The sequence below is a fragment of the Rattus norvegicus genome, chromosome 1, assembly GCF_021556685.1.
Source record: "Rattus norvegicus strain SHRSP/BbbUtx chromosome 1, alternate assembly SHRSP_T2T, whole genome shotgun sequence".
Lineage (NCBI taxonomy): Eukaryota > Metazoa > Chordata > Mammalia > Rodentia > Muridae > Rattus > Rattus norvegicus.
Genome location: NC_141534.1, coordinates 202,836,921 through 202,850,794, shown reverse-complemented (window position 1 = coordinate 202,850,794; position 13,874 = coordinate 202,836,921). Strand labels below are relative to the sequence as shown.

The 13,874-nt window shown below is 44.9% G+C and overlaps 1 protein-coding gene across 2 annotated transcripts in view; it reads right to left on the bottom strand.

Annotated features, from left to right (window-relative positions):
* The window catches only part of Dock1 (dedicator of cyto-kinesis 1), a 509,283-nt gene that overhangs the window by 68,034 nt on the left and 427,375 nt on the right, over positions 1-13,874 (bottom strand). For both annotated transcript variants that reach the window (NM_001143858.1, XM_087561118.1), the window contains 1 exon segment: positions 7,884-8,032. In NM_001143858.1, the coding sequence (NP_001137330.1) occupies positions 7,884-8,032 (149 nt within the window).

Genomic DNA, 13,874 nt, shown 5'->3' with positions numbered 1-13,874 from the left:
TTGTCCAGCCAAGTGGTGACATCGTTGAGCCACAACACATGGTTGAGACACCAGACAGTGATATGGGGCATGGGAAGTGTTACTGTGGCAGTGGAAGCTAATGATAGGCTCTGGAGAAGCAGAAAGCAGGGCCCACAGAAGAGCCCCCGAGCTGGCACAGACTCTCCTGTCCCTATTATGGCACAGTACTCAGAGCCTCACTTTCATCCCACTGCACAAACATGGCTTGGGGAAGGGGTGCTTCTTGCTCAGAACTAAGGACTTGGCAACCTCCCAGCAACCTTGGCCTTCATGAGCTCCTCAGTCTTTCTGACCCTCTCCCACTCTCCTCCCAGATAAATACCACTTGTTGATGGTCAGGCTTAAGAAGTTCAAGGCTTTTAGAAACAGAGGTTGCTCCATTGAAGGAGGAGATTCACTTGGCTTTTTCCCCTTTCCAACATGGAACCTCAAGGAAAATGCATTCCCTGTGAAGTGACCACCTTTTGCCACGAGCTCGCAATGACTCTCTTCCTTACAGAAAGGATTCCCTCAAGTGGCCATTTACTTTGGACTCCAACACAAGGGAGCTCTCTTGCGATTAGCCACTGGGTGACATTTGAAAGCACTCCCACCTTTTCAGGGGAAAAGAGACTGGGACCTCGAAGATCAAGGGAGTGACAAGCATGCGTGATTCACAGCAAGTAGTTGAGATAAAAGAGAACCGACAACTAAATTCAGACATAGTATGCAAGTGGATATGTAAGAGGGATATGACTGGGAAGGTATAGAGAATTCAGAGAAGTATGACTGATTCTAACACTGGCAAACATACACAGAAACATTTAAAATTGTTTCTCACTCAGAAGATACTGGGATGTGAGAGGTGAGGAAGCCTTGGCTCCTGCTTATTGAACTTGCCTGAGAAATGTTTAATGTTTCCCAAAAAGAGTGGCTGGACGGTCGGTGCATCACAGCACAGTTGATTCTAGACATACCAACCTCCAGGCTGAGGGCGAACACTTGCACAAACACCTGAGAAGTCTGCCATGTGTCAGCCAGGTCTACAGGCTCCTCAGAGCCTCTCCTTTCTGCACCTTCATTCATTCATATTTTTTTTTTACAGAACATATGAGGATCAATATGCTAGTGTACTGTGACCTGTTATCATAATCAGAATTAAACAGCTCCATCCCAATAAACTGGAGACAGTCCATTTGCTGATAGAGTGGGACTTTTTTTTTTTTTATAAAGGCTATGTTTACCGTGTTCCTTGTCAGCCTGCACTGTGGTAACAGGCAGCGGGGCTCTGTGGCTGGGATAAAATTAGAGTGTGTTTATTGTGCTCCTCAAATGGTGGTGGAGGCTCGCTGACGGAATAAGCAGAACCATTATATTTTCTTCTCTTTTCTAAATCACAAATATTGGTACAAAAACATCCACAGGGTATCCGAGTTAAAATATGGAATAGAGCATCTCAAGTCTCTGATATCAGCATCCCCCTGAGAATATTAAAGGTAAGAGATTATCAAGTGGAGGCATTCGGAAGGGTGCTTCTCAACTGGCTGTAATGGACTGTCCTCAGTGGCACTGATGTCGTGAATTCAATTAACTAAGGAAAAAGCTGCTGCTTCCCTATCTTACTGAACAAGTCAGCTATGGGCTGCTGAATACTATTTCAGAGACTACGAAGTGGGGTTCCCAGTCACAGATAATCTGAAAACCTATGATAATTCATTTGAAAAGTTTGATTTGGGGTTAGGTTTACTGCAATTAAAAATTGTGGGCTTGTAGCCTGTCTCTACCCACTGAGCCATCTTGCCAGTCTCGCTGCTCTCACAACAATATATTTATACGTGTATAAAAATCAGACTTGTAATGTAGCCAGGATTATTTACCACAGAGATCTGGATGTAAATAATACAAACAAAGGCTCGGAGCTTATCACAATCGGGTTGAAATCATGAACCTAAGAGTATAGCCTGCTGCATCTCGTAGCAAAAGTTTCTTAGTGAATATTACCCTTTGCCCAAAAGCGCTCTACTTCCCCCCACTGTTATCATGAAAACAAGTTCAGAAGACACTGCAAGGTAGGTGCTTGGCAACTTCCTGGTTTCAGGGGGCACCAAAGAATCACCTCTTTCGTCTCCTCCACCTCCACATGGAGCTGGCCGGTCTGCTAGAGCCATACAACCTTACCCATGATATTTACCAGAGGCCATTAGAAACAGGAAGATGGTTGACTGAGTCTGCGTAGAAAATATGCCCATGAAGAAGCCTCAGCAGACACAAGCCAGTGCTTAAAAGCCTTGGTCTCTCAGCTTTCCTGATGATATCCTGACAGTGACAGATTCTTCAATGTGTCACTTGGCCTCTAATCCCCGGGCTCAGGCACACTAATATTTTTATGTAGATTACATTTATCTTTCTTAACCACTGTGTAAACTTAATTACATACTTAATTAATCTCTAGGATTTCATCCCATATTAAAAAAATTCATATTCCTCCTGTCTATCAGGCAGTTCCCTGACCTTGAAGCTTCTGTGACCTGTTCATGAGTTGAGAGAGCCCGAAAGTGAACCCTCGGAGCACGGAGGCTCAGCGGCTGACTGGCTGAGTTACCTTGCAGACACTCACAATGCAGCCTGAAGAGGACCTTCTAGCTGAGCATAATTACAGCGAGAAAATGGCCTCAGAGAGAGCCAAGTTTGATTTAGTTGAAGGAGACTATGGGAGGTTGAGTATGTCTTTGCTGGAAGGCTTTAAAAGAACAGAATTCAATATAATCAGAACTCTTGGAGTCAAAGGTATTAGCTGTCAAGATCTCTCAGGCCACCTTTGGGAATGAATTCAATGAAATCAAACCTGCTCGCCGTGCCATGTTTCCTCTAGAAGCATGGAAAGCCACACAACCATGTTTTCTTTCGAAAGAGAGAACACAGGTAAACAAGACAACAAATAAACTCCCAAATGGATTGGAGAATCAACAAGATAAAATTTCCACCGGACTTACTCACATTCATACTGTACTACGAATTGTACTGGCTTTTTTACCAAGTGGCAGGAGCGTCCAACATTGGTCCGACAAGCTGAATACTCGGGTTCATCAACTATCTGCTTAAGGTAAGAGGCAGGGGTGACAGGGGAGATTATTCAAAGGGAAACTCAGGATGACACGAAGATGACTCACGTTTATGTTGTTACTACTAAATGGGAGTGTCTGAAGGTTGTGGAGCGGTTTACGGAGCCTCCCAAGGATGACAGGAAACAACCCCTTGATTGAGAACATGAGTTCACCTTTTCCACTGTACAGTTTTTTTAATCAGTGGTATGCAGCCTGCATGGCCATTTACTTAGACTTCTCAGCGGTTAGAGCTTCATTTCCAAAGCTGTAACAAATGGAATTCTTTAAAATTATGTCAGGACAGAATTTAAAGTGTGGCTTTCCCTCCCACACTTTAATGTTTTGGAAGTAAGGTGCAGTATGAGGCTGAGATCATGGTGGCTGTGCCTCTGGAAGGCTCTTAGGGTAATGCCGAGAGATGGTTCATCATCCTTTTACCAAGGCTGGGTGTGTGGAGGTAGATGACAGCCGGGGCAAGAATATCTGGATGTCTTCTCTTCCATACTACCTTAGGATGAGGTGGAAGGAAGATTCAGACAGGGGAGCATGAAAACAGGGGTGCATTGGGGTAACATGTTACAATGGTGTGGGACAGAGACTTCCTGGAGGGGAAACTCACAGAGCAGGGGTAGGAGAGAATGACTTAGGTGGATGGGTGGGACAACCAGATCATGAGAAGGTCTTAGAAAGGACGGAGAGGATCAAAAAAGCCAGGGTTTAGTAACAGAGATGAAATAGATGGGGAAGAAAAGAAATGGACTTCTGCTTAGGGGAGATTCATACAGAGAGGGCAGAGAATGATAGGGGAGTTTCTCTGTCAGTGGCAGCTGCTACAGGGTCAGGAGGGATCACCCCAGGGACACATGAAAGACCCCAGAACTGAGACTCTCACATGTGGTCTTGCCTTTGCTATTTGGAGCACTCACAACCATGGAGGAAAAGGACACGAGCCAAAGACAGTGCGGGGCAGGGAAGAATAGTGAGAGTGGAGGTTTGGAGGTGGGAGAGAGCAACCAGCACACCGTGATGTCTTCCTTCCAGGGGGCTGCAGATCTGCTGTCCTGGCCCATGAGAGCATGCACATCCATAGCTAGGAGGGATTTCTGAAAGGACCCGAGGCTGCCTCTTACTTCGAATGCTTCTGCCTTGTCCATGACCCTTCATGTTGGATCACGGATCCACCCATTTGGGCCCAGTCCCTGTACAACTTAGCTATAAACAGGTGACATTTGCTAGCATTAAAGGCCTGAGACCTTCCTGTTATTGTTTTGCTTTTCCTAGACTGTTCTTTGAGCCAGGGTGCCATGTATTCCAGGCTAGCTTCAGACTTGCTAGGCAGCTGAGGCTGATCTTGAAATTTTGATCCTCCTGCCTCCACCTCCAAAGTGGTGGGATTAAACACCTACCACCATGCTTGGTTTATTCAGTGCTTGGGAATCAAACCCTTGGCTTTGGGTACGCCAGGTAAACATTTTACCAACTGAGCCACATCCAGGGGCCCTATAGACTTTCATTGTTCTGGTGAGATCTATCCAGAACTGAAGAAATCACGATGATTGGGTGAACTGAGGGAAGAAATACAGCTCTGGAAAGATTGTCATAGACTTGAAGAGACTGTGGCTCCTGATTAGTTAACTCTATGCTATCCCATCATACCACCACAGAGGTCCAGCCAATGGAAGGACCTTGGAGAGGCTGGATAGGGTAAGGGCACAGTGGTCTTGGAAGGTCTCTGCACTGCCAGGAACTGCACTGGAAAGAACATGGTAATAAAATGTTACCATTGTGGCTGGGAAGTGCAAGGGCAACGTCTCCAGGAAGCTCTGGAAACGCCAATCTACAGCACTTGCTTCTAAAACCCCAGTCATGGTTAGATAGCATCTAATCTTGAGTAAAATGGGGGTTTTCCCCTGAACCCAAGAGGTTGCCGCCAAACTCCATTTACAAGCGAGCAAGATAACCTGGCCACAATGCATATTTTGGGAACAACAGCGTTATCAACTCTGCTATGGAAGCGTAATCTTTAGAAGATGCTGCGTCCTGTGACCAAAACACTAAAGCTGCTGAAAAACAAAAAGCCCTAATGCCTTCCCCTCACTCCATTAGGTTTGTGCATCTGCTATAAAAGTGGAGGCAATTTAAGCCCTCACTGATGTGACTAATCAGGTTAGATAATTGCATTTGTGGTGGATTAGTTAAACAGCAGCCAACCGTCCCCATTCCAGCAGCTCCTGGATGGAGAGGCAGGCTGAGCCAGCTGTGTCCGGGTGGCCGAGCATTCACCCAGTCAGGATATATCTGTAGAGGTTGCCAATAAGGAATAGGGATTGTGCCTTTCGCTTTAAGAGAACAGGCTGACAGGGACTTGCCAGAGTGAAAGCAGAAAGGTGCTAGGACAGAGGAGGTCAATGGCTAAGTGCTGTGGTCCAGGAGAGCCTTGCTGTGGGGGAGCAGGGAGAAGGATAGAGGTTGGAGCTGAGAAAGGGCAAGGTGAGACTTCTCAAATGACTGTGATCAGGAGGCAGAGGGGGCCAGCAAGGGCCACTGTAACTACTTTATACCAGAAAACTGAGTGGCCAGGATACTAGCAGAATAACAGGTGCTGGGAAGGTTTGGACAGGGCATCTTCCTGGGAAGCAGAGATAGTTGACTTTTTTCCCAACCCCCAGGAACAGACTGATACAGAAGAGACTACAGTTGGCTTTTCTAGTGTGCCCTCAAAGTCCTATGTGACAGAGGTTTGGTCTCCAGGAAACCTTTAGTGTGTAGGTGTTTAGGCCAAGTAGACCAATAGGTGCATCTTTGACAGAGAGAATGGCCTCAGCTCTCCTTGGTCCTGGGATGAGTGGTTCTGCTCAACTACTTCTCCAGTCCTGCTATGATGGGCTGCCGTACCAAAGACCCCAAACAGGGACCGCTGGGGATGAGTGAAACTCTCTTAAACAGGGAGCCAAAACAAACCCTTTCTCTTTATAAATAGATTATCTGGGCTATTTGTTCTGGTGAGGAGGAAAAGCTGGCAATCCCAAGATTGCTTCTACAAGCTTTACAGTTTTTTGTCCTTTGATTTGTTTCACTTAGAGAGTTGATAATGCTTGCAACCTAGTGTCTCCACATGAATGGAGAGCAGCCAGTGAGATTTAAGCAAAGTGGTGGAGGAGTACGAAACCATGTTGAGCCTGATACCATTTCTTTTGTGGATCTGCTTGTTCATGGCTGTGCTTTTATTTGCCTATAACCAAGCAAGGTGTGTTTTAAGTCAGTGAAATGCTCATAGAACGTGAGCTGGGATCTGGGGAGCCTCGCTTCTTTGTCATGTGACTTGGGAACGTTAACTCTGTGCAAAAACAAAGGACTGAGTCTGGATGCCCGAAAGGAGTGTTTAGACTCGTGGGCCCGGAGGGTTCTCATGGACTTCGTATCATTTTCCATCAAACCTGGGGGAGACCAGAACATTTGAAGCACCTCCTTGAAAGGTTACCATAAGATGTTTAGAAACCTCCATAATACAGCAATCGGGCTCAAAGATCGAGAGGAGGGAGGGGAACTGCAAAGCCCCTCCCCCCACCATTCATCTTCATTTCACCAACCCTTGACCTTTACTTTGACCCAAAGTCTACGTTTAAAAATGAGAACTGCTGTAAATGGTTTTCAAGGCTTATGATTTTAGTTTTCTGGGCTCCTGACATTTATCTATATAAATACCTTTTCTCCATTTATCTGAGTTTTTAAATTTAATAGCAGTTTTCACAAGTCTTTCTTTGTGCTTGATTCATATGAAATTCAAAAGTGTGATGAATTTTATGCCTGGGAAAAAAGTATTTTAGATTATAATTTATACTTTCAGCAAGCCTGGAGTGACACTGGGACCAGGCTTTTGAGGCAGCAGCAGTGGGGGCAGGTCAAAGCTTATAGCAATAATATCAAACAAATTGGCAATAATGTCAAACGGTACAAAAGCATTTTGATTCTAAAATTGCATTTCTGAGTATGTATACTGAGGAAACATTCAATATGAATTTAAGCTATGTGAATGAGCAGGCACATGGTACACTTATTGGTGGTGGAAACTAAGCAGCCTAGGGCAAAAAAGGAGTCAATCTGCTTTCTGAAGTGTTATATCCCCATTAAAATAAGATTTAAAAATTACACACACATTGTATATGTGTGTGTGTGCACACGCACGCACGTGCGCGTGCCCCCGCGCAGGGAGACCATTTGCAGAAGCCAAAGGATGCTGACTCTCCACCCTATTCCCTGAGACAAACATCTCACTGAACCCAAAGCTCACCTTTTCGGTTAGGTTGGCCAGCTGGCAAGTTCCTATGACCCGTGTACTGCTACAGTCCTATGACCTATGACCTATGCCCTATGCCCCAGCACTGGTATGCATGCCTATGCTAAGCTTTTATTTTTAAACATGGATGTTGGCGATTCCAATTCAGATCTTCATGCTTGCACAGCACATGTTTTAAACACCTCATGCTCCCTTTCTAGCCTCAAAGGGCTTTGATCTAGGATTTGATGTAAAATCCCTATAAAAACCAGTAAGAGACAGCTAGAAACCAATGACCCCCTTCCCAACGAGGAATACAGAGACACAGATTCTTCAATAAGGATGGTCATGATGTTTTGTTTTGTTTTTTTTTTTTAGCTGTGGAGGACTGTTTTTGTGTGTCACCTTTAGCTCTGGAATCGTCTGTGTCTTCCTGTTTTGTTTGTTGTTTGTTTGTTTTGTCTGTCCGGCCAGTCTTCACACTCTGCACATTTCATCCTTACCATTTGGAAGCTCCGGGTGGAGTGGAATTCACACTGCATCATGTCGAAGAAGATGGGAAGGGTGGCTTTTCGAAGTTCTGTCTCAGGAATCAATGTCATTTCCAATATAGGGCCAACCATTTCTGGGATGAATTTTATCTTGTGTTGACCTTTCAATCAAGAAATACAACATCTATTATTTTAAGAAGAAGAGGTGGAATGTTCCAAAAAGGGTTGAGAACAAAGAACACAGTAACACAGACCGTGGGATATGGAATGGAGTATTTATGGTTGTGAACTCAATCTTGCTTATAAGGATTTCAAGTACTTTAATTCATGTGTGGACTGATGGATGAGGGGATGGCTCAATAGATAAAGCATTTGCCATGGAAGTACGTGGACTGGAGTTCAGAACCCCAGCATCTACATAACAGCTGGGAAGGCATGGCAGCTCTCAGCATCCCAGTGCATGAGAGGAAGAGACTAGGGCAGTATGGAGAGACAGACTAGATACACAGTAAGCTCTGGATTCAGTGGGAGACCCTGCCTCAGTAAATAAAGTAGAGGGCATGGTGCGATGACCCTTAAAGTGAACCTCTGGTCTCCACACACATATGCACATCATACCGATATACACCCATAAGGGCGAAAATGAGGATAGAATTCAAGAGTTCAATTATGAGCAAGCAATGAAACTCTATCTTCTATGTGTATTTCCGGTTAGCAAGATTGCACAGTAGGTAAAGGTATTTGCCACCAAGCTCCAAGTATGACCCTGGAAGCCACATAAAGGTACGAAAAGAGAACCAACCCTATAGGGTTATCCTCTCATTTCCACACACGTGCCATGGCAGGTCCACCCTCCCCCATATCATGCATGCACATACAATAATAATAAAAAGCAATATTTGAAAAACCTGTCACCCCTGGGCATGGCTCCTCCAGTGTGCTTCGTGATACTATGTACTGTTGGACTCATTTTTGTTCTTTTACAGCGGTTGTTTGAGTGTTTATTTTGAGAAAAGATCTCCCTACATACTGACCAGATAAGGTGGTTTCATGAGAAGTCAGTTGTAGCACATAAATGAAGGACATGATCATCGTCTGCTACTCAGAGTTAGACAGAGCAGGGGACTGGGGCTGGGATGGTCCCATCTGACAAGCATGGAATCTAGGGTTCTGTCTCCAAGGTGGCATGGAGAAGTGTGGTCCACTTGACACCTCTGTGAACTACACAATGCCTTCTGAATGACTGAAGTCAAATCACACAGAGCCCCCACTGGATCATGGGACTGCAGAAAAAGCAGGGCCTACTACCTTGGGATGCTGTGTGATAGGCATGCGTTTATGTAAAGAATGGTTTTGTTGGGCTCGGGAGGTAAAGGGTCTGCCTTGCAAGCATTAAGACCTGGGTTTGATCCTCAGAACTTAAAATAATAAAAGGGAAAGATGAGGTGGAATGCATTTGTATTCCCTGCACTGGGGAGGTGGTTTCCTAGGGTTCATTGGCTATCCAAACCTACCAAGCCTACTTGGTGAGCTTCAGTCCCCTTTAACTGTCCCAGCACTGAATTCAGGATGCTGGGGGAATAGCATAGATGAGTGTATATGGAGCTTGACGAGAGCTAGGAAAGGCAAAGGGAGAAAGAAGTGGCAAGGCCTAGCTTGTGCCCCTGCTGGTGTGCAGAGGTGAGGCTTCCAGGAACCTTTCTACATAGAAGCAGGCAGGCTGTGATAGGTAATCTGTTGTCAACTAAAGACATCTGGAATCAGTGAGAAAGTCACACATCTGGAATCAATGATAAACTCACACAGCAGGGTGTATCTGTGATGGATTTTTCTTGATTGGATTATTAGAGGTAGGAAGTCCCAGCCTAATTCTGGGTTATACCAAAGAGTGTGTGTGTATATATATATGTACATACATATATATATACACATACATATATATACATATACATACATATATATACATACATACATACATACACACACACACACACACACATATATATATATATATATATATATATATATATATATATATGCAAAAGGAGGAAGCTTTTGCTTTTGCCTGCCTGCCCTCACTCTTGCTGGCAAGTTCATCCATCCAGTTGCTGGAGCATTACTCTGTTGGTAATAGAACCTACTTATTTGGGATTCCAGCATAGATTGACAAGCAATAGCTTTCTATGTCCTCCCTGGGATGCCAGCACAACTTATGGGACTGTTTAGACACCTACTTTCATGGACTGAACAATTATGGGATTCTTGGCCTTTATGTCCTGAGATAGCCATTGTAGGATTACTTGGACTACAGTCTGTAAGCCATTCTAACACACACACACACACACACACACACACACACACACACACAAACAGTTCTGTAATACACCAGCTTCCTGAGGGGACATGATGAGGCAGGGGCAGTGCTCCCAGGTAGCAGTCTCTCATCCTTTGTTGCAGAATGCACACTTTCTCTTCAAGCCACTGCACTCTAACTAGCACTGTCTCATTCCAGCACATAACAGGAGGGGGCATGAGAAATGATACGCCTGACTGAATTATTTGTGACATTTTCTTATTAACACTAGCAGAGTTAATTAATCTTATTAATACTTTGACACAATCAGGAAACACAATACAGAATTTGGTTTTCTTTATAGCTCAACAAATGCAGATTTCTGTCAAGAGAGTCATTAAGCGAATGTGTCTATTATAAATAACCATACATAAGAAAGTAGAGTGTTCTCTCATAAGCCAAAAGATGTTTTTTACTGAGTGGACACAGGTACAAAATGTAATCTCTGAAAAGGAACCTGAATTTAATTAGAATCCAAATTTTCAACCTTTGCTAAATAGATAATATCTTGTCTGAAGCGACAATGGTGTGATTCTGCCCATTTCCCTTAATGCTTAACACTTCTGAGAGGTATGCAAGTGCCTCAAAGTGGTCCCCTGAAAATGCCATTATGTTCCATTTCTCAGGTGACATTTTCCTTCTATTATGCCTAGAAGATGTCAGAGCCAATGCTTCAGAAAGCAGGAGATCATGACAGCAAGTTGTTCATCAGCTGTAATTTCAGTGTCATAGAGTTCTGTCTGTCACTCGTGGCTTTTATTGTTCCAAGCTGGGAGGAACATACACAGCAGAGCAAATGGTTGCCAGGGCAGCCATTGGAAAACTAAGCTACAAGAAAATAGGAGCTTTGTGTCCAGGGATCACCGCTCTTCCTTTTGGTACAGAAAACACACCTGGCTGGAGTAGCCTGAGACCTTTGAGCTGTACTGGCCCTGGGGATGAAACTGTCACAAATCCACAGTCCCTGAGTTAGTAAGGTGGGCAGGGCTCTTGGATGCTCGGATCAATTTAATTATTTTGCACTTCCATATTTTGGGTTTCCACTGACCCACAGCTGGCTGAAGTCTAATGATAGACCTGAATGTGGGTCAACGAGGGTCAAGGAGACTCCTGCAGTTTTCTTTGCCTTTGGAGAACAAGGCAGAAGAGGATGACTGTGGTGGTTTGAATGAGACAGATTCCCATAGCTCGGGTTTTTGAACACTTGGTCCCACGTCAACGGCTGTGTCTGGGAAGGTTATCGAACCTTCGGGAGGTGCAGCCTTGATGGAGGAAGTGTCACTGGAGGTGGGCCTTGAGAGTTTCTGGCCTTGCTCCACTTCCAGTTTCCTTTCTCTGCTTCCTGAGAATATGCTGTCTCAGCTTCCTGCTCCAGCAGCCTGCCACCACCACGCCTCCTTTCCATTTGGGGCTCTCCCCCCCCCCCTTCTTGGAATCTTAAGGTGACACAGATCCTTTCTTCTATAAGTTGCTCTCTTTGGTCACTGTGCTTTATCAGAGCAACAGAAAAGTAACTGAAACTCTAATAGCCATGGTGCAAAGTAAAAGATTTTTCTTAGGTTCCCTAGTTGTATTCTCTATTCCCCCCAACCCCTCAAGACCTGCCTGGAGTGTCTATTCTAGTGACGGGATGTAGCACTAAGTCCTCTGAGAATGGCACCTAGTTTCCTCTGAAAGGCAGGCTTTCACCTTGACACTACTGACGCTCAGGAATCCAGTGACTGAACAGGGTCTTACTGTAGGAAACTTGTGCACACCCAAGCACCACAAGACTGAGAACCTCCCATCCCCTCCAGCTAGGGTCGATGGTGCAGTATCTGGGTTTAGTGAAAAGCAGTCAGTTTGCACATTCCCAAAAAGTAGGGTGAAGGGAATCCCCGCATGAAGAATAGCCAAAACCAAATAAGGTCAAAGAAAGGTCTCGCTGTGAGCATTTTTGTTTCAGCCAGATGGAATTAGGGAGCATGCGCTGGTTCCCGAGAGCTGGATGTAATAAACAAGAGCAGATGATAGAACCAGGAGAGAGGGGGACGAGGTGGCTCCGTAGGCCGTCTCCGAGCTGCACTCATAAATAACTGGAGAGTTCAGTAAACGAACACACTTTCTCCACTTCTCTTTTGAAAGAGTACGCTTTTGACTTTCTCTTTGACATGCTGGGTTCTGCCAAGGAAAGGGTTTGTTGCCCTGTCTCACCCAGTAGGCCTGGGTCTGCACTTATACCACACTGAGCAAAGAGACTCTGATCTGTGTCCTGGGGCTACTGGGCACCTCTGTGTGAGACACCCCTTCCTCCCCAAAGACCACAAACAGCACTGGTGGAGTGACAGGTGACTAATTCCAAGGTGAGGAACACATCTGATCCGACTTCTATTTTTATTTTCTTGGCAGAACTGGCTGCATGTGCCTGCCAACATATTCCCAAACCTGAGCCCACTGGAAAAAAAAAGAAAAAGAAAAAGGAAACAGGAAGCTATGTGGAAAAGAGGCTGTGTATGTCCTGGGAAATCATGATGGGCTGCCGGGAGTTTGGAGGGCAGCAGCCTGCACAGTGCCATTGGCTGGTAGGACTGAACCCTGGAGACCCATAGCAGGAAGTGTCCTTGCTGATCATGGTGACCCCACAGAGCTGTTCTTAGGGTCTGCTTGGAGAAGATTCCAGGAGGAGCAAAGGACTTATTATTTGTCAAAACAGAACAAAACAAAACTAAACAAAACAACAGCAACAACAAACCCCCAAATAAAAGCCCATAAAACTCTCAGTTATTTGCCTAGCAGGAATCTAACCCTGGCAGTTCCTTCTTGCAGATCACAAATCTTTGCTTTTAAATTGGTCAAGGTCATGGCTTCCCTTTGATCTTCTTTGTGTTCTCACGCCCAAATTGATGTTCACTGCTGACAAGCAAGCTTTGAAACACCCGGGTGTTAGTTACACATTCACGTTAGTGAGTGACAGGATGGGGGACGGGGTTCCCCTCAGTTAGCTTCCTTCTCGGTAAGGTGGATCAAAATCTCTGTTATTATTGTCATCTTGCTTAGAGAATAATGACAGACACTGGCAAGAGAGTTCGCTACTCTGGGATGGAACAGTAAAGTCTGAGCACACACCCGAGGCTGCGGGTTCCCGAGGAGGCACTGTGGAAAACCTCGCTCTTCCTGAAGCCCATCTTCCCTTCCTTCCTGGCAGTCATGGCAACTGGCATGGAAAAGAGGTGGGGCCAGGCCCAAGGTCAACCTCTGGAGCTTCAGAGGCATCACTGACTATACTTAAAAAGGAACGTATAGTTTGGTTGCTAGAGGAGGATGAAATATCTTCAGGGATACAGCTAAGGGCAAGGAGCACATGCTTCTGGACGTAACCCTCACTCACGCTTGGGAAGAGCCTTAATGAAACTCACTGAGGGACCCCCCCCAAAAGAAAATATGGGGATGAAGGGGGGAGCAAAGGGGAGTTAGTAGAAATAAGAGGAGACAAAGGGAACAATGGGGGGTGTGAATATTTCAAAAATCACATAGATGTATAAAACAACAAACCCGAATAATAAAAATTATCGTATAATTAAAATAGTATGATAAAATTTTTTAAAAAGTACAAAGATCAGGGTAAGCATATAAAATGTAAAGCCGAGAAACATACTGTGGTTGTTACAAAA